General features: G+C 39.2%; 1 protein-coding gene across 2 annotated transcripts in view; it reads right to left on the reverse strand.

Annotated features, from left to right (window-relative positions):
- Positions 1 to 20,000, reverse strand: part of MSS51 (MSS51 mitochondrial translational activator) — a 674,809-nt gene that overhangs the window by 55,775 nt on the left and 599,034 nt on the right. For both annotated transcript variants that reach the window (XM_044080662.1, XM_044080663.1), the window contains exon 6: positions 10,931 to 11,024. In XM_044080662.1, the coding sequence (XP_043936597.1) occupies positions 10,931 to 11,024 (94 nt within the window). The remainder of the gene's footprint in view (positions 1 to 10,930; positions 11,025 to 20,000) is intronic.

A 20,000-nucleotide genomic window follows, 5' to 3' on the forward strand; every position in this document is an offset into this window, starting at 1 on the left:
GGTGGTCTGTGTACATAAGGCAGTTGTAACATTGCCTCAAGATTCCCAGATTCACCAGCTGGACTGGAGAGTAAACCCAAAACTGACTTTTGGACATGCCAGAATAGTATAAGGAACTACTTTCTGACTGATCAAAAAGGACCAATAGGAAGCCAAATACTTAAAGGGAGTATAAGAGGGTGTAGTGCTTTAGTTTATTAGTGCTAACTTATAAGATTACTTATACGAGCAACTGCAGGGCTTTAGAATGAAAATAGAGTGCTTACTTTGAGATTTAGAACAGTTCTAAGGGAAAAAGTGAAGAGCAGACTTTGTAGAGCCGGGAATAGTTTAAACCCATTTAAGCGGTGCTGCCCGATGATGCACTATGCGCAAAATCATGCAAAACTGCACAAATGTGGTTTTTAAAGCAGGGAAACTGAAAGAGATAGGAAGTGACCCAATATGGCCAATAAGCTACTAGTTTCAGGGCTGAGACCACTCCTCCAGGGACAGATAGGCTGCTCAAAGCTCCCCAGTCTCACCGGTGAACAGAGAAGATTCCTCCTATCCAAGTAAGAATATGGGCAACACAGGAAACTATACCACAGTCCGGAATTCAGCAAAACCTGAAATCTGGTCTAATCTATTTCAGCAAAGGCAGGAAAAGAGAATATTTTTTTTTTGTTTTTTTCAGGAAACAGCAGAAAAACACACAGATAACACTGTAAATGCTATAAACAGGCTAGCGCACTTTAGTGTGTAGCCTACAACAGTTATACAATACAAAAACGACTTAAATTGATATAAAACAAGTGCAAAAACTGTTTTTCTAAACAGGAGAAATTGCACTAAATACACACACACACACACACACACACAAACATATATATATATGTATAGAGGTGTAGGAGACATGCTTGACTAGCATATGTCCGAATCACAAAACATTGAACACACATACACGAAAGTGCTTAACATCGAAAAGCACTTCCATGTATGTGTAGTTCAAAAAAAAAAATCTACGTTTCTGCAGGGGGGCTTTACCCCCCTCACCTCCCTCACACACCTTACTTTATTATTCTCACTCCGAGATCGCACTACAGTGGGGAAAAGGCACGAAACAGGCACACATACATGGAAGCGCTTGTTGATTAAGCGCTTTCATGTATGTGTGTTTGATGTTTTGTGATTCGGACATATGCTAGTTGAGCATGTGTCTGGATCCCATATTTATATATATATATATATATATATATATATATATATATATATATATATATATATATATATATATTATAGGGGAGGGAACACAGAGAAAAGGTCTTTCATAGTTCAAATGGTTACTGGAATTCAAGCATATTTAATATTATCGCTTTAAAAATTAAAAAGTTTTTATACTGGACTAAGTAATTTTGCATACAGTTAGATTCTTGAAATCCTTATAAATTAAAATTATTTGCTGTGTTTTTGAAAAATGTTTATGGACATAACAATGTAGGTGTGCAAAAATTACCTGTTTTCAAAAGGAAGAGTCCACAATACATTTCTCTGTTGTAGAGCAGACACTCAATACCTTACTTGGATAGAAGGAAGTTTCTCTGTTCACCTGTGAGAGAGGGGAGCTGTGAGCAGGCTATCTGTCCCTGGAGGAGTGGTTTCAGCCCAGAAGTTAGTAGTTTATTGGCCATTTTGGGCTAATTTCTATCTGTTTCACTTCCCTGCTATAAAAACCTCATTTGCACAGTTTTTAAGCTTGTATATTGCTCAGCAAGTGCCTTCCGGGTGTTCTGCAGAGTCTATAGCAACAGAGAGACAAAAGAGTGACTTTGGAGTGATTAAGTATCACTTTTCTGCTTTTCTTGCTGTCTTAACTAATTCCACCTAAAAAGCCAGTTTTTTTAGCGAATGTGTGATTTAAAAAGTTTGTTATTGTATACAACTCTGCACAGCTCCTCGTGGTGTCCTGCAGAGTGATACAGGCAACAGAGAGACCCAAGAGAGACTTTTCCGGATTTAAGTATTTTTTCTCTGTTTTTTTTGCTCCGACTGCCATTTCCCGCCTAAAAAGCAGATTTCTAACTGATCTGTGCTTTAAAAAGTTTAAATTGCATTTGTCTTCAGCTTTTTACAGTTTTTGCACTTGTTTTATATCAGTTTAAGTGTTTTTTGTATTGTATAACTGTTGTAGGCTACACACTAAAGTGCGCTAGCCTGTTTATAGCATTTACAGTGTTTTCTGTGTGTTTTTTTGCTGTTTCCTGAAAAAAAAAAATATTCTCTTTTCCCACCTTTGCTGAACTAGATTAGTCCAGATTTCAGGTTTTGCTGAATTCCAGACTGTGGTATAGTTTCTTGTGTTGTACATATCCTTACTTGGATAAAAGGAAGCTTCTCTGTTCACCAGTGAGAGTGGGGAGCTTTGAGCAGCCTATCTGTCCCTGGAGGAGTGGTCTCAGCCCTGAAACTAGTAGCTTATTGGCCGTTTTGGGTCAATTCCTATCACTTTCAGTTTCCCTACTTTAAAACCCGCATCTGCAAGGTTTTGCACCAGTATACAACTCTGCATATCTCCTCGTGGTGTCCTGCAGTGATAAAGGCAACAGAGAGACCCAAGAGAAACTTTTCCAGATTTAAGTATTTTTTTCTCTGTTTTTTTGCTCTGACTGCCTTTTCCCACCTAAAAAGTGAATTTCTAACTGATCTGTGCTTTAAAAAGTTTAAATTGCATTTGCCTTCTGCTTTTTACAGTTTTTGCACTTGTTTTATATCAATTTAAGTCATTTTTGTATTGTATAACTGTTGTAGGCTACACACTAAACAAAAAAAAAATATCCTCTTTTCCTGCCTTTGCTGAAATAGATTAGACCAGATTTCAGGTTTTTCTGAATTCCGGACTGTGGTATAGTTTCCTGTGTTGCCCATATCCTTACTTGGATAGGCGGAAGCTTCTCTGTTCACCAGTGAGACTGGGGAGCTTTGAGCAGCCTATCTGTCCCTGGAGGAGTGGTCTCAGCCCTGAAACTAGTAGCTTATTGCCCGTATTGGGTCAATTCCTATCTCTTTCAGTTCCCCTGATTTAAAACCTGCATTTGTGCAGTTGCTCGTATAAGTAATCTTATAAGTAAGCACTAATAAACTAAAGCACTACACCCTCTTATACTCCCTTTAAGTACTTGGCTTCCTATTGGTCCTTTTTGATCAGTCAGAAAGTAGTTCCTTATACTATTCTGGCATGTCCAAAAGTCAGTTTTGGGTTTACTCTCCAGTCCAGCTGGTGAATCTGGGAATCTTGAGGCAATGTTACAACTGCCTTATGTACACAGACCACCCTCTCCTCCTCCCAACAAGCTCAAATATATGTGAGAGATGCAACTATATAGCCAAACTGGAGGCTGAGCTCTCTCAACCCAGTACTGGCGCAGTCAGTTAGGAGGAGAAGGTAACCACGCACACCACAAATCCAGTCTCACATAGACCTATCACAACAGCAAACCAAACACATAAACGCACAAAAACATACTCGGAGGCTCTAAATGAAAATCTGCCCAAGCAGCAGAGACCTCCAAAGCAGACATCCAAGCAACCGCTACCCCACAACAATACCCATGTATCACATAGTTCACAAAGTCAGTGTGCCACACAGTCACAGCCCTTAAGGCTAAACAACACACCTAATACACTTGTAATAGGTGACTCTATTGTCAGACACACTGACATCCCACTCACCAGGCTGAACAAGGAGAAGGTCACTGTAAGCTGCCTGTCGGGTGCCAGGATCCGCCACATAACACAAGCACTCAGGTCACTCCAAAGCAAGTACAAATATGACTCCGTCATTGTCCATGCTGGTGTGAATGACCTGAGATGTACCTCCCCGGATTACATGAAAAGAGACATAGAGGAGCTCTCTGATCATGTAGCCCAGGCCGGTATGACCCTGACCTTGAGTAGCATCTTACCCTCACCAAGAATGATGCCACAATTATAAAGACAAAATGATCAATTTTAACAATTGGCTAAAGTATTGGTGTCATTCAAAGGGGATCCAGTGTCTGTCAGCCTGGGATGACATGCTCGACAAGCCACGTTGCTTCGCTAGGGATGGCTTGCACCTGTCACCCCTGGGCTTTTGAATATTTGCTAAGGCTCTTGCCACCCCCAAAGACAAACCCACCTCCATAGACTACACAAGGAAAAAGAAACTAAGGGTAATGCTGCTCAATGCCAGAAGTCTAAACCTCAAGATGCATGCACTCAAGGCTCTCCTCAGTATGGAGAATATCGATATCTGTGCAGTAACAGAAACCTGGTTCAAGCTTCCCGAGGGCACCCCAGCACTACCAGGTTATACCTCATACCATGCTTTTCGGCCCCAAAACTCGGACCGAACCACAAAAGGAGGGGGAGTATCCATATTCTTCAAAGATACCCACACCTCCAGGTTAGTGGCACTGCACGAAGCATGGAAGACCATCCATGTGCAACTAACAGTGGGCAAAACTGCCTTTCAGTTTGTAGCCTGCTACAGACCACCCTCCCAAACTCAGGAACCCCACTCAGCTTTCCTGAGAACACTGGAGAATATGAAGGTCTCTCCAAACACCATCATATTGGGTGACTTCAACTACCCAAACATAGACTGGGAACACTACTCAAGCCCCAACACCCTCGCCCAACGGTTCCTAGAATTTATAAACTCAAATGCTATGGAACAACTGGTCACCACTCCCACAAGAAGGGAAAACATATTGGACCTGATCATCACCAACATGGGGACTCTATGTTCCATACCAGAGGTATACCCCTCATTGGTAAGATCTGACCATAAATTAATCTCACTGGACATCCATATCCCGTCCCCACCCCCAGCCAAGGAAACCACGGTGAAGAACTTCTCAAAAGCAAACTTCACAATTCTCAAAACCGAGGTAGAATCCTTCAAAACCCCCGGGCCAGTGGAACATATGGCCCAAATCACAGAATCCTTTACAAACACATTCTATGGACACCTACAGGAATGCATGGATTGTGCTATCCCAAATAAAACTAAGACTCACTCCTCCAAAGGCAGGAGACCTGTCTGGTGGACCCCAGCCATAAATAAGCTATACAACAGAAGGAGGAAGCTACTACATGATAGAGCAAAATCCCAAAAAGGGAAGGCATCTCTGATCAGTAGTAGCAAGAAACTATGATCCCTCATAACATTATCTAAGGCCAGCTTCGAAAGAAAAATTGCACAAGACGCTAAAGATAATCACAAGGCCTTCTTTAGTTATGTCAGGAACCTGGGTGGCAACTCCCAGATATGCTCTGAGTTAGTGCAAAATGACAAAAAATACACTGAACCCACAACATTGCCAACATCCTGGCAGACAGGTTCAGTGCAGACCCCCCCCCCCCAAAAGAGCAAATGTCTATCCCAACAGAGTGTAGCCTCCCTGACATCACAGATGCACAGGTGAGAGCTGCCCTCTCCAAAGCAAAAAACATAGCATCAATGGGACTGGACGGTGTCCCGGGCTGCATCTTACATGAGCTCCAAGATGAACTGAACCCTCACATAAAGTCACTGTTCAATCTCAGCCTTACTACAGGATATGTACCCAAGAAATGGCGTATAGCAACAGTGGTCCCACTCCACAAAGGTGGTGCCACAACGGACCCCGTAAACTATTGCCCTATAAGCCTGACTAGCCTGGTCTGCAAAGCTATGGAGAGCATCATCATGGAACTCTTAAACAAAGACATTGGGAACCTCCAAACACTGGATCCTACCCAATTCAGCTTTGTCAAGGGCAGATCTTGCCTCTTGAACCTGGTAGACTTCTTTGAAACAGTCACCAAGGCCATAGATGAAGGGAAGGTAGTCCACACAGCCTACCTGGACCTCGCAAAAGCCTTTGAAACAATACCCCACTCAGGCATCATAAATACGCTCACCAGCTTAAATATCAACCCTTATGTCACAAGATGGGTTGCAAACTGGCTCAGGGATAGAACCCACATGGTCAGAATTGCAGGTGCCATGTCAGACTCTAAACCAGTTACAAGTGGCGTCCCACAAGGCTCAGTCCTGGGACCTCTCTCTTGTTCAGTATATATTTCTCTGAGGTACAGGCTAACATGGGAGGACTATGGCTGACCAAGTTCGCAGATGACTGCAAACTGGGTGCCATAATCGACTCGCTGACTGACACAAGCATCCTCCAAAAGGGTCTCACAGAGACGGATAACTGGTGCCAGTGCCATGGCCTAAAGCTAAATGCCAAAAATGGCATAGTCATCCCCTTTGGGAAAAACAAAGTGCCCACAAATTACCACATAGGTGGTAATCCATTAAGTACAGAAGAAGTAATTAGGGATTTGGGGACCCAAGTAGATAGCAATCTCTCCTTTGACAATCATGTTGCCAAAGTGGTTAGAAAGACCTTCTATATAGCCCACCTTATCACGAAAGATTTCACATCTAGATCAAGAGAGGTCATTGTGCCCCTCTACTCATCCCTCATCAGGCCCATAATTGAATATAATGCCCCATTTGGGATGTACCTTACCCGACACCTGCAGCAACTGGAAAGACCCCGAAAGTACCTCACCAAGAGGATCAAGGGACTCAAACAGATGGCATATGCAGTTAGGCTAAAGAAACTCCAGCTCTACTCAGTTGCTTACCACCTACTCAGAGACGATCTGTGCCTGACGTATAAAGCCATATCCAAACCAGAATTAATGGACATGCTCCCCTCAGGAAATCCAAATCCCTTAGAGCTACACGCTCCAGGGACCTAAACCTCAGCACAGAAATAAATAGGACATGCTGGAGGAACAGATTCATATCCCAGAGGCTCCCCTCACTCTGGAACAAAATCCCAATCCATATTAGGCGGAGCCCCTCAATGACCCTTTTCAAGAGAAATCTTAACGAGTGGATGGGAGATCGTAGGTTTACCCCTGGGATCTCTTCTGTGTCCCTACTATACAGAGGCACAGTCAACTAATCTAAAAGAGTGGTGAAAGCCAAACACACTCTGGCTAGGCTTATAAATGCCCTAGGGCAGATAGCCTAGTATCAGCCTATGAACCTATGAACCAATACATTTACTTTGTTACAGAATTTATTATTATTATTATTATTATTATTATTATTATTCGTTTTTGTATTTGTTAATGTTGTAAATATTTGTTCTAGTTTATTTGCTGTTATTACAGCTGTGGGAAAGAACAAAACAGAATGCAGGATGCAATCCTGAGGAGGTTATGAGCAGTACTTTCTTAAACCCAAAGGCTAAAATGATCTTCATAGTGCATAGCTATGGTTTACCTCAAAGAGAATATGGAAAATGACAGAATGTAAGAGAATTATTTATATTTAAAGGAAAGCAATGTATCTTAGGTCACTGGTACCACACAAGAATGATGGTGCACGTGGGTGTCAATGACTTAAGTTGTACTTCCCTGGACCATATAAAAAAGACATGATAGAGTTTTCAGACTATGTGTCCAAGGCCTAGCACTGAGCAGCATTCTACCTTCTTCAAGGATAATGCTGCAATATGAATTGGTGTAGATTTTGATGTGCAAAAAGTATATATAAATGTGTGTGTGTGTGTGTGTGTGTGTGTGTGTGTGTGTGTGTGTGTGTGTGTGTGTGTGTGTGTGTGTGTGTGTGTGTGTGTGTGTCCATGTGCATGTGTGACAGAAGATGCCAGACAGTCCTAACTGCTTTGCCAGGGATAGCCTGCACCTATCCCATCAAGGTTGTTGTATATTGGCTAAATTGCTTGTCTACCCCATAGTGCCTTTCTTTAGGCAACGTCAATCTCCTAAAGCTTCCAACATAACAAAACAGAGTCTGGATAACATACAGGTAGTAACTGATATATGCATCATCACAGGGACCTGGTTCAAGACCAAGAGCGTGCTATCAGTGCAGGGTTTCAATGCTTACCATATCCCACCACATCAGATGAAGGCACTAAAAGCAAAGGTGTCTCCATATTCTAAAAAGTCCATTTCACCTCCAGACTCATTAGCAAGGTAACAACCTGGAACTCCTACACATCAAACGTACTATTAACAAAATCCCTTATCATATCATCGAAACTATAACACCCCCTCTATGTCCCCCTCAGCCTATAGCTCCTACCTAACTAGCATGGAGTTCCTCTGCATTAAGCCAAGCACCATTGTCCTAGAAGACTTCAATTACCCCTTCATTAACTGGGAGACTTACACATCCTCAAACATGCATGCAGAGAAATTTCTGGACTACATCAGTATACACTCTTAATATCACTTAGTCCGCACCACAACCAGGGCCAATAAAATCCATGTAAGAATAAAACTTTTGGTATAGGCAATTCACAAAGAAACAATGGGAGGATATATGTATGGCTCCCAAATATGCAACAAAGTATAGCAGATTTAGGATCTTTGCTTTTGAAGTGTTTTCATAGATATTTCTATACCCCAGGCAAAGAATTTTTGCTCAGGTCGACTGCAAATGTGGGATGAAGAAGAAAGAGGTAATTGAAAACATTTTTTGGGAGTGTAATAAGTTAGCAGACTTGTTCCTTGCAGATTACTCTGTCAGAAATACCAGGTGGCCAAACTGGTTTAACTAAGGAAATGATTTTTTCAGCTGTGATACAGAATCAGAATTGTCTATACAGAGTAAGGCCTGAGTTTAATTCTGGTGGCTGCCAAAAAAACAATTACTAGAAAATGAAAAAAAGTCTAAACCAACCGTACTAGAAGTAGTGAATATAGTAACAGAGATAAAATAACTAGAAGTGTGATCTTTAGAAAAGGGTAGGAGCAAATTACATAGAAAAAAATTGGAATTGTGGGAACAGTACATGCAGAGTAATGTTTTAGAGAAAGAATGAGGTTTAAGGGAAGACAGAAATTGGATGAGCTATGTAATGTTTGACTGACAGTGACTGTATAGAAAATTATATGTGATGTATAGTGTTTGCAACTGAAAATATGTCACTATAGTTTGTCTTCATTTATATAAATGTATGATTGCATATGTCATAAGTGATAATTCAATAAAGGTGCTTTTTGTTTAAAAAAACTATGGTAGAACTCACATATAAACAGGCTGTATAATAAAAGAAAAACACTCATTATATGCTAAAATAAATGTAACTCTAAAGATGCTAAAATGCTCTGCTAAACTTACAGGGAACTGTGTATCCTTATCAAATCAAACAAAGCCAGATTATGAGGTAAGAATATCCACCCAGGCAAAGGATAACCACAAGGCCTTTTTTGCAACATCTGAAGTCTCAGAAACAATGTCCAGCACTGCCCAGAGATAGGAGTAAAAGATATGTATTCAAACCCAGAGGACATAGCCAATCTGAATCACAGGACAGAGCCCACAACCCTCGCAGACATGGGCAGTCACTACAACATACAATCCTAGGCATTGACTAGAATATCTATGGTATTACATTGGAATGAAAAGACTAGGTTGAAATGACCTCCAGGTCAATAGCCTAGTAACCTGCTATGATATACTAACAGACAAATTTAGCTCAAACTCCATCACCATCCCTCATATATTCCCAGATCACATACTTGTATCTACACTCCCCTCAAATCTCTCAAGGAGAAGTCCTTGAGGCACAATTCAAGCTCAAGAACACTACTTCCATGGGGCTGGATAACATACCAGGCTGCCTACTGGTCAGCCTGAAACAGGACTTGTCAGACACCCTACAGACACTATTCAATATCAGACTCCAAACAGACTTTGTGCCAGATGAATGCAGGAAAGCAACACTCATCTCCTTGCACAAAGGTAGAGTGTCAATGGACCCAGGTAATTATAAACCCATACATCTAAACAGCCTCATCTCTAAGGTTACTGGAACCATCATTATGGATTTACTAAACAAGGATATAGAGAACTTACAAACTCTTAATCCAGACCGGTAGCAGATCCTGTTCACTTCACCAGGTCAACTTCTTTGAGAAAATCACTGAATCAATGGATGAGGGCAAATCAATACACATCACAAATTTAGACTTTGCAGAGGTATTCAGCATCATCCCACACTCATCATAGATAAACTCTCACAGCTAGATGTAAATCCCTATGTAACTCACTAGACAGCAATTTGGCTCACAAACAGAACCCAAAAAATTAGAGTTGGTGGCTCTACCTTTTCTAATAGACAAGTCACTAGTGGTGTACCCTAGGTTTCAGTCCTTGTTCTAGTCCTATTTGGTATTTACTGCTCCAGGGTTAAAGCACATTTTAAGGGTCTACGGCTGACCAAGTATGCAGATGAATGAACATTACTTGTCACAACTGAAATGACCACAATACTTTCTCACTAAAAAATTAAGGAACTAAATCATAAAAACTGTGAAGGCCAAATCCAAAATCTGGTCCCTCTTCTCAGCATCATTCATGCTAATGAGAGGCAACCTCTGCTCACATAAAGAGACTCAACAGGCCATATCTATTACACATTCAGAAGTCCAACAGTAGTGTGAACACCCACTCAAGGTATCTCAGTCTCTTTTGTAACACAAATAGAACATGTTGGAAGGAAAGACATGTATGACAGAAAAAATCTCTTCTATGTAACAGTCTTCCATGCCACATAAAACAAAGTACTTCCTTTACCCTATTGAAATGTAATTTGGTTGACTAAGTGGGAAACCATAAATTCACCACTGGTTTAGCACCCATGTCCCTCATGGACAGGGGCAACAAGTAAGTAAATGTCCAAACATATCCTTGCTCTGCCCGCCTCTAGATTATTTGTGCACAAAATATAAAGGCTGAAAAACTACCAGGGAATGTAAACCCCGGCTTTTTAGATCAACAGCCTAGTAAGTAGCTACAAATCTATGAACCACTAATTAGGTGCACTAATCACAAAACTAGAAAACTCTGCTTTTGTAGATATAATGTCAGGCTTACTTGTACATTGTGAAGATAGATGGGATCTTGAAGTCTCTAAGAAGCAGCAGAGTAGGAAGCCAGCCTTCTGCTAAACCCTGTGAGGCATGAAAACCTGCAACAGATGTAATACATATGTAAATTCACAGTTCATGACAACATTCTAGGCAAGCATCCAATAACAGAAACTGCCAAAGTAATGGTGGTGGTAACAGTAGCAGCAAAAACAGACACTTCTAAATAATTCATTTTAACTGGTGTGTCATTTACCAGCAATGGACAGGGTAGGATTACAGTGTGACTGCTTCTCAGATATGGTGGACAGTGAATAAGATAAATGCACACGGATAATATGATGATTTTATCCTTTAAAGACATGACATTGAATTAGGTTAAATTGTGCATAATAATAACTTACACGAAAGCATAATCATTACAGTATCATTGACACATTTTGAATGATGTCATTTAATACAATTGAAAGAAAGGGATACAGCAATGCCATGTGTCTCACACCTCAAGGTTATATACAGTAAAATTATCAAAGTATCAGTCTAGTTTAAAGAGAATAGAAAAACAGAATTGTCACAAGCTCAATACCACAATTTACATATCTGTATATATCTGATACTAGACTGAATTATGTCTGCAGATTTATTTATTTATTTATTTTTACTCTGTCTGAAGTGCAATGACCTATACTGCATTACAGCATCTTTAAATATAAGTAGAGCAAATCTAAGGCAGATTAATTTAGAGATCAGACAAGGCTTGCTACTTACCCAGCTACCAACAAGCAGGTTAGATTCCCATATGCACATCCATTCCAGTCCCACTGATAACAATCTAGATACTGGTATAGCTCCAGACAAGATTAAAACAAGTGAGGAGGGATCCCTCCCACCTAAACACAATGAGGATGCTTGTCTGGACACAGGCCAGAACACTTATCCACACATTAGTAGCCATCTAGGCTTCAAAGTATACAACTATACTGATACCACTGTTAACAAGGATTTAATAACATTATTTAGTAAAGGAATGAAGTATATACCAACGGTAAAACCTAATATAGTGGATGTTATTACAGAAGTCAAGTATTTTTGCAGAAGGGTTAGTAAGGCAATACAATGTAAGGATATGAAACATGAACAGACGTTACCCCAAGGCCTAAAGAAAAAAGCACATATATACCCACAGCAAACCCACAAGTGGCTTTATATGAGAACTTGGTCTGTCATGACATGTACAAATTACATCAAGCAATAAGGTATAACAACCACAGTGGAGGGGACACACTGACAACCTTACCAGAGAGGAAAGGAAATGCTTAAATGATATCATTAGGAATAAACAGATTAGAATCATGAAACCGACAAAGGGGAGGGATGGTAATTTTCCATAACAACGAGTATCACAAAGAAATACTCAGCATTTTGCAGGATTCAGGCCATTACTTAAAAGGTAACCTTGAATCAAATCAATACAGGTTACAGACGATTGACAACACTTTGGAAGAATATTTGCTTGACGATCGTATTACCAGTGATGTATATGAGTATATGAAAACTGAATACCCCATTTTAGCACGTATTGTAGGTATTCCCAAGATACACAAGAATTTGAGTAAACCCCATTTAGACCCATTATCTCAGGGTCTAAGTCCAAGACATTCAAAATAGGAACCATAATTGATCAATGGACTAAACCTATTTACAGTAAGGTGGACCATCTGGTCAAGGACTCATGGGACTTTTGAGCAAAGTCACAGATGATAAGTGGGAAGATAATTTAACATTCGTAACTATTGATGTGCAAGACCTTTTTCCAGCATTCCAGTCAATACAGGACTGGACTACTTTCACAGTAGTATATTCAAGCATTTAGGATGCAGTAGTGATAGAGTGAACTTGATTACGGACATGATGAGCTTGGTGTTGGAACACAACTATATCGAATTTGAGAACGAACTATACAGACAAACTAAAGGAGTGGCGATGGGAGCCTCTTGCTCCCATCTTTGCAAATTTGGTAATGTTGGAGTGGGAGAATGTTCATTTATTTAAGTGTGAATTTTACAAACACATCCGCTGTACACCAGATTTTTAGACGATGTATTTATTATTTGGACAGGACCCACGGACATGATATCAACCTTTGTGGAATATCTCAACAACACCACAGAATTTTTGAGATTCACCCATCAACATGACAAAAAAGGTATACCCTACTTGGACACCTGGATAGGCAATACTGGTACTGGTTTCATTTCCAGATTATACAGGAAGCCTACCTTCTCAAACGATTATATTCACTTTTCTAGCTGTCACCCCTACACATTTTCAGAAATATTGTTAAGGGCCAATGCATTAGAGCAGTCAGAATGTCATCTACTGACGAAGATATGAATAAGGAACTACTCCTCATTTCTCAGCTTTTAGTGACAGAGGATATCCTAAGAAATTATTGGATAACATCACTACTTATGTCAAGGCACAATGGGGCTAAAATATAAACCATTTTAGGCAGTTCAACCTTTATGCAGAATAAAATAAGTGACATGCCAAATATGATGGTATGTGTGATTCGGTTCAACCCATTTGTTAACTTGATCACTGACATTCTAAAGAAGTACTGGAATACTATCATTTCTACGGGAAATCTGGGTAATTTGGTAGGAACAGAGATGAGGATTGTGTATAAAACTGGAAATAATATAAAGCATATTTTAGAAAGTGGATCAAAGAGCGAAAGAAGAGTCAGCAACAAAGGTACCAGTAAATGTGGTCATTGCAATCAATGCAAGTTTATAAACACTACACCCACCTTTAGGTTAGAGAACATCCTGCACACTAAGATCACAAGTATATCAGGCAATTGTGATTCCAAGCGATAGTGTATATTGCCAATTGTATAAAGTGTCACGCCTATTACATAGGTAAAACGGAAAGGAAGTTCAAGACACGGATATACAACACATTTATAACATCAGCAAGCAAGACACCAAAAACAAGCAGTACAGGCATATTTGTGAAAAGGGCACTGAACACACCTTTAGGTTTTCCATTATTGACCAAGTAAACATCAAGGATAAGGGGGGTGATTGGAAGACTTACCTGGCCTGGAAAGAAAGTAGATGGCAAATTAGTACTGATGCCACCACGAAGCCTGGTATTAATGACTTTATTAGTTTAAAACCACTGTTAGCTTTAAACTGAGTTGAAATCACTAATTATTCATATCAGTTACTGTAGTTCCTTCATCTTGGATTACAGTTTTCACACGTTTTAATTACATGTTCCATCATAGTGCAACACATTGTGAGCATTTAGGGTGGACCTATTACAGTAGAATGAGGGACTTGTTCAACACTACAATTTGTGCACAGCACTGACTAAGAACTGAGAAGATTAGTCTTTTAGTTTTTAGTAGCCTTAAGCATCTTTTATATATTGTAATTATGATGACATTTAAGTTAACTAACATTACTACTACTACTACTATAGGATAGTTACCTTGCTCGTTTTGTTCACGAATATTATGAACACTTGGCATACATCTTCACAAACTGTTCATGTATTTTTATTATTGTATTATATATTTATATTTATATCAATGTTTTATATATATATATTTGCTATTCATTGTGTATAGGTATCATTTGTGTATAGGATGAACGAGTTTGATCAACTAGAGGACTTAGTTCATATGTATATTCGTAGAACAACATTTGAAGAGTATTATTTTTAAATTCATTTTTAATTCATTTTTAATAATTTCCACTTCATATTATTTGAAGAGCGTGGTTGTTTTAAGACTTATTCAAGTTAATTGAATTAATTAATCAATTGTTTGGCGCCAAAACTAGTATTTAAGACTGAGTTTTTGCCTTGTAGAATGGTTCTGATGAAATCTGCGTTTCAGGCAGATGAAAGCGCTTAACCCGTGTGGATTACAATAAAGATTATCTGTTTTAACTGGCTCCGAGTGACGTGGATATACCCTGTTCTGTCAACTTATTTTACCAGTTGGAGTATTTCACCATTTGTTCTACCTAAATAATTCATTTTAACTGGTGTGTCATTTACCAGCAATGGACAGGGTAGGATTACAGTGTGACTGCTTCTCAGATATGGTGGACAGTGAATAAGATAAATGCACACGGATAATATGATGATTTTATCCTTTAAAGACATGACATTGAATTAGGTTAAATTGTGCATAATAATAACTTACACGAAAGCATAATCATTACAGTATCATTGACACATTTTGAATGATGTCATTTAATACAATTGAAAGAAAGGGATACAGCAATGCCATGTGTCTCACACCTCAAGGTTATATACAGTAAAATTATCAAAGTATCAGTCTAGTTTAAAGAGAATAGAAAAACAGAATTGTCACAAGCTCAATACCACAATTTACATATCTGTATATATCTGATACTAGACTGAATTATGTCTGCAGATTTATTTATTTATTTATTTTTACTCTGTCTGAAGTGCAATGACCTATACTGCATTACAGCATCTTTAAATATAAGTAGAGCAAATCTAAGGCAGATTAATTTAGAGATCAGACAAGGCTTGCTACTTACCCAGCTACCAACAAGCAGGTTAGATTCCCATATGCACCACTGATACACCTAGGGTGTCACCCAGATCCAGTATGGTTGCACACCTTGTTGGTGTATTGACAATCTGGTCCAGGGAGTTTGTGTTTACATAATCCAGGAATCTCTGTGCCTGTACGTTTGGTGTCATATATGATTCCCAGTTAATAGTGGGGCAATTAAAGTCACCCATGAATATGGTATTGGGTTGGATGCTGAGTGTTTCCAATAAGTTTAAATACATGGTATGGGTTTCCTGGATCATAGAGGGGGACCTATATCTTGCAACTGTCCTAGGTATGGGCTTCCTAAATTGGCACCCAGACTAGGACTACACATTAATTACTTACAGAGCTGAGATTCTAGCCTTTTATTCCAGGGTCCTTTCTCACCCCTCTCCCTGTGAATCACAGTATCTCCCATTGCTCTTAAGTCATTATAATGGCTTTACAAGCAAATTATTATTTTTCTCATACACGCATGCACACACACACACACACACACACACACACACACACACACACACACACACACACACACACACACACACACATACACTTCTCAGGAAAGGCTGGTAGAATTTTCCAATTTCTCATAGCTTTCTTCCTGATATGGTAATACTGCCACCACTCTAGATATGGATAGAGACCAAACACACTAGCTATCTTATCATTCTTGATTTAGCCAAGTGTAAATTATAATATATATGTAACATATATAGATAGATAGATATCACTCTGGCAATGTGTTCAACCAATCTAGCCACGTCAGAAGGCAGATACTACAGCTTTGCTATCCTACTGTGCTAAATAATGCCATCTTCTCAGATAATAAATAGCAATGCATCAATAAGTAAAAATACATTTCGGCCACAATATCTTAAAAGTGAATAAATAAACTTTACTTGGTAATAAAGATGCTGCTGTTACAGATTAAATATGCGACATGAAAGCAACGTACAGAGAATTTAAAAATAACATTTGTAGAGGCAGAATATTTAAAGCATAGTCTGACCCACAGCTAAATAAATACCCTAAATGTCTGATACTCAAGAAATTCTGGACTTAAACTTTTTTGTTAATGAAATTATACAAGAAAGATTTCAAACAGGTCAGAAAGATATTCCAAGCAAAAATGAGCTGACTTTACATTGGTTTCAGATCCAGATATATACATCTGAGCTCATCATTCTGTTTCCACAGAAAAACAGGTATAATTACATTACATCCAATCACATTAGTTATGTCTTGCACAATAAAAGAAAGACTAAAGGTAAATAGCATCCCCCTTATTACTGTCAAATGTACACATACTGATTGCTTTGTGCTTTCTCAGTTTCAGCCAGCTGCCCTTCGAAGTACAGTGTAATTGTATTTTTATGAATCTTGCCTGGGGATTCAGAAAGACCCCCACCAACCAGCCGTAAGAGCTACTGCCAAAAGGAGCTGTTTCTGTGATCCTGGAAAATGTGAGCCAGAGATATGTTGGCTACAATGAGGAAATAATCTGCAATAATTACCATGTCTGCAAATCAGCTATCACCTGTGGTAATTATCATTGATGGCCTATGTTGGTAGAGGCACCCCGTCATTTACACACACACACACACACACACACACACACACACACACACACACACACACACACACACACACACACACACACACACACATACACACACACACACACACAAACATACACAGAGCTATATCTCTTACTTCTCCCTTCTAATTTTTGTCCTTACCTTCGTAAATCATAGACCCTTGCAGTTGTCAGTATTGCCTGGCATTAGAGTTTCATTCTATTTCTTATTGTTCAAGACTTGCATCATGATGCTATATCTGTTGCTCCATGAACTTTTAAGTGAGCCTAAGTAATAGTTTAAAACTTCCCCTGGTTTTACAGAATACTTCTGACGTTGCCTCTTATATGTGCCTGTAACTCACCAACCATTGCATTCAGTAAATAATGCCAGACATTAGAGTTATGCACTTCTTAATAGTGTATAAAATACACTGTAACGTAAGATCTCCTCACTTAGCATAAAGGGCTAAGCCTCTGTCTTGTCAAGCTGATTTCCATGCCAATGGTGGCAAAGCTTGAAACGTCCCTCTTTTTATTTTAATTTGTTTAAAAAATAATGAAAGAAAAAAAAATGTAAGATGTTACAAATGCCCCTGGTATGCACTGGTGACACACAGGGCTAACAGTCTCTTAAGAAGATGGGTATTTGTGAAGGTACAGGATTTGAAACCACCCCCACCCCCCTTTTGCATTAACTTGTTTTGCTTTTTTTCCCAAAATGTATGGTGATATGTAAGGGTATTCCTGATATCTAGTACAAGTGCAAGGGCTAAAGCTTTTCTAAACAGCTGTTTCAGAATGCCAGTGATATGGAGCTTGAATTGTTTTAAGTGCATTTAGGGCTTGACATGAAGAGTATCTCTAATGTCTAGTGTTTTCCCCTACACTATGTCTTTCATGCTGAAAAACTTTTTCTATTATCTTTTTAAGTGCCTTTAGGGCACTTAGTGGAGTTTATCCCCGATGCAATTGTTCTCCCTGCTCCAAGCCTTTTGTGCTGCAAAACTTTATCTATTATCTATTTAAGTACCTTAAAGGCATGATAGAGTACCCCCGGTATCTAGTGTTTCCCCGCCCCATTTCTTTTGTGCTGCAAATCTTTTTCTATAATCTTAAGTGCCTTTGGGTCATGATATAAACAGTATCCTTAGTGTGTAGTTTTCTCCACATCCCAGTATTGCAGGAGTTGTTCATTATTCTAAGGGAGTGTGCAGATATGAACCCCACCACACACACACACACACACACACACACACACACACACACACACACACACACACACACACACACACACACACACACACACACACACACACACACACACTCTCTCTCTCTCTCACCTGCAGTTATTCATTCCTCTGTATACACTCACACATACAACTACACACACATATATGCTCACGCCAATACTACTTTTCCATTAAACTCCCTATTACTTACCTCTAACATGATCTCACTCATTGCAAATAGTGATTGCAAGCTTTTGGCAATGTTCATTAACACAGCCAGCCAAGGTAACTTACATAGCTGAGCAGTGCCTTGGCAGAGGCATTTCTGTGGGAGAGCACATGGCTAATTAGGATATGCCACTCCCTGGAATGACTCATTATCATTTGCAATAGGCTGCAGATAGCCCACTGTTGTACTATAGGAGTATCTCTAAATCAGAAATAGTTACTGCAAGGGGTTAAATGGGCTTACCACTCATGGTAAACTTTCTAAATTCTGTCCTTAGTTTCCTGACATGGAAGAAGCAAGTAAAAATGTTTTTTTCATTTGCGTTACAAGTTTTATATATTTTTTGCTTCTCATCTCCTTTTTTCCATAAACAGAGAAAACCTCACACATTCTAACTCCACAGAAACACACATTTTGTGGATTACAGAGCTTAAACAGAGCTTTGCACATGCTTTATACATATGCCACCACTCTAAAGTAAGAAAAAAATGTATCGCATTTATAAAGCAGTTTTTCTCTACCCTGGCACCATGCAGGGAATGAGTATTGTCAGTCATCAGAGAGGTGAATGGGGTCACAAAAGATTTAATAAACTCAGCAGCAGTACTGTCCTCATATAATACAACATTTACTCAACTTAACTAACTAATGCTGAGTTAAGAGGTGAATACATAAATTTGATGACTTAACACTATGAATGTGCCACTGCAGTAATGATGCTAATGGTACTATGAAGATGATATTGTAGTATCAATGTTGTTTGCACCATGTATGAGATATTATAGTAGAAGTTCTGCTGACATTGTGAATGTGACATTATAAGAGTAACACTCTCACTGTGAATGTGGCATTGTAGGAACACTGTTGCTGATAACAAATTCTGAAGAATTTTTTTTTCAGCAAACCTAGTGCAATATTCATAAACAATGTGTGCCACAAAGTAGGGCTGGTATGCCATACAGTTGTGTACCAAAGCCATACATGACTCATAGAGACAACACTATGGGGGGCAGTTAAAACATTGCACCTGTTGCAGACAGACTGATCTCAAAACAGTAACCTGTGGGATTTGAACCATATACCTGCAGGTGGTATAGTGCTTATGGCTGCTTCTCTGCTGATCTGCTGTTACCAGAAATGAGCAGCACATCACTGCTAAATAACAAAAAAAGTTTTTCCATGATAAGAAAAAACCCTACCAGCAATAGATGTCTGTGTTATACATGCATCCCTCTTACCACAACCACAAACTCTTCCACTCCCACATAGTGAAACAGCTGAGCGCCTGCTACTGGGAATACACACAGCACTAGATCCACTCATTGCCATAATATAGTAATTACCTTAGTTCTGCCATCATGCCTAATCAATGAAATATTTTCAAATAATTTTTAAGTATGATACCTGAGCAAATGCACAACAGGAAATGGCCAT

This window comes from Protopterus annectens, chromosome 8.part0 (genome assembly GCF_019279795.1).
Source record: "Protopterus annectens isolate FY-2018-M chromosome 8.part0, PAN1.0, whole genome shotgun sequence".
NCBI lineage: Eukaryota > Metazoa > Chordata > Ceratodontiformes > Protopteridae > Protopterus > Protopterus annectens.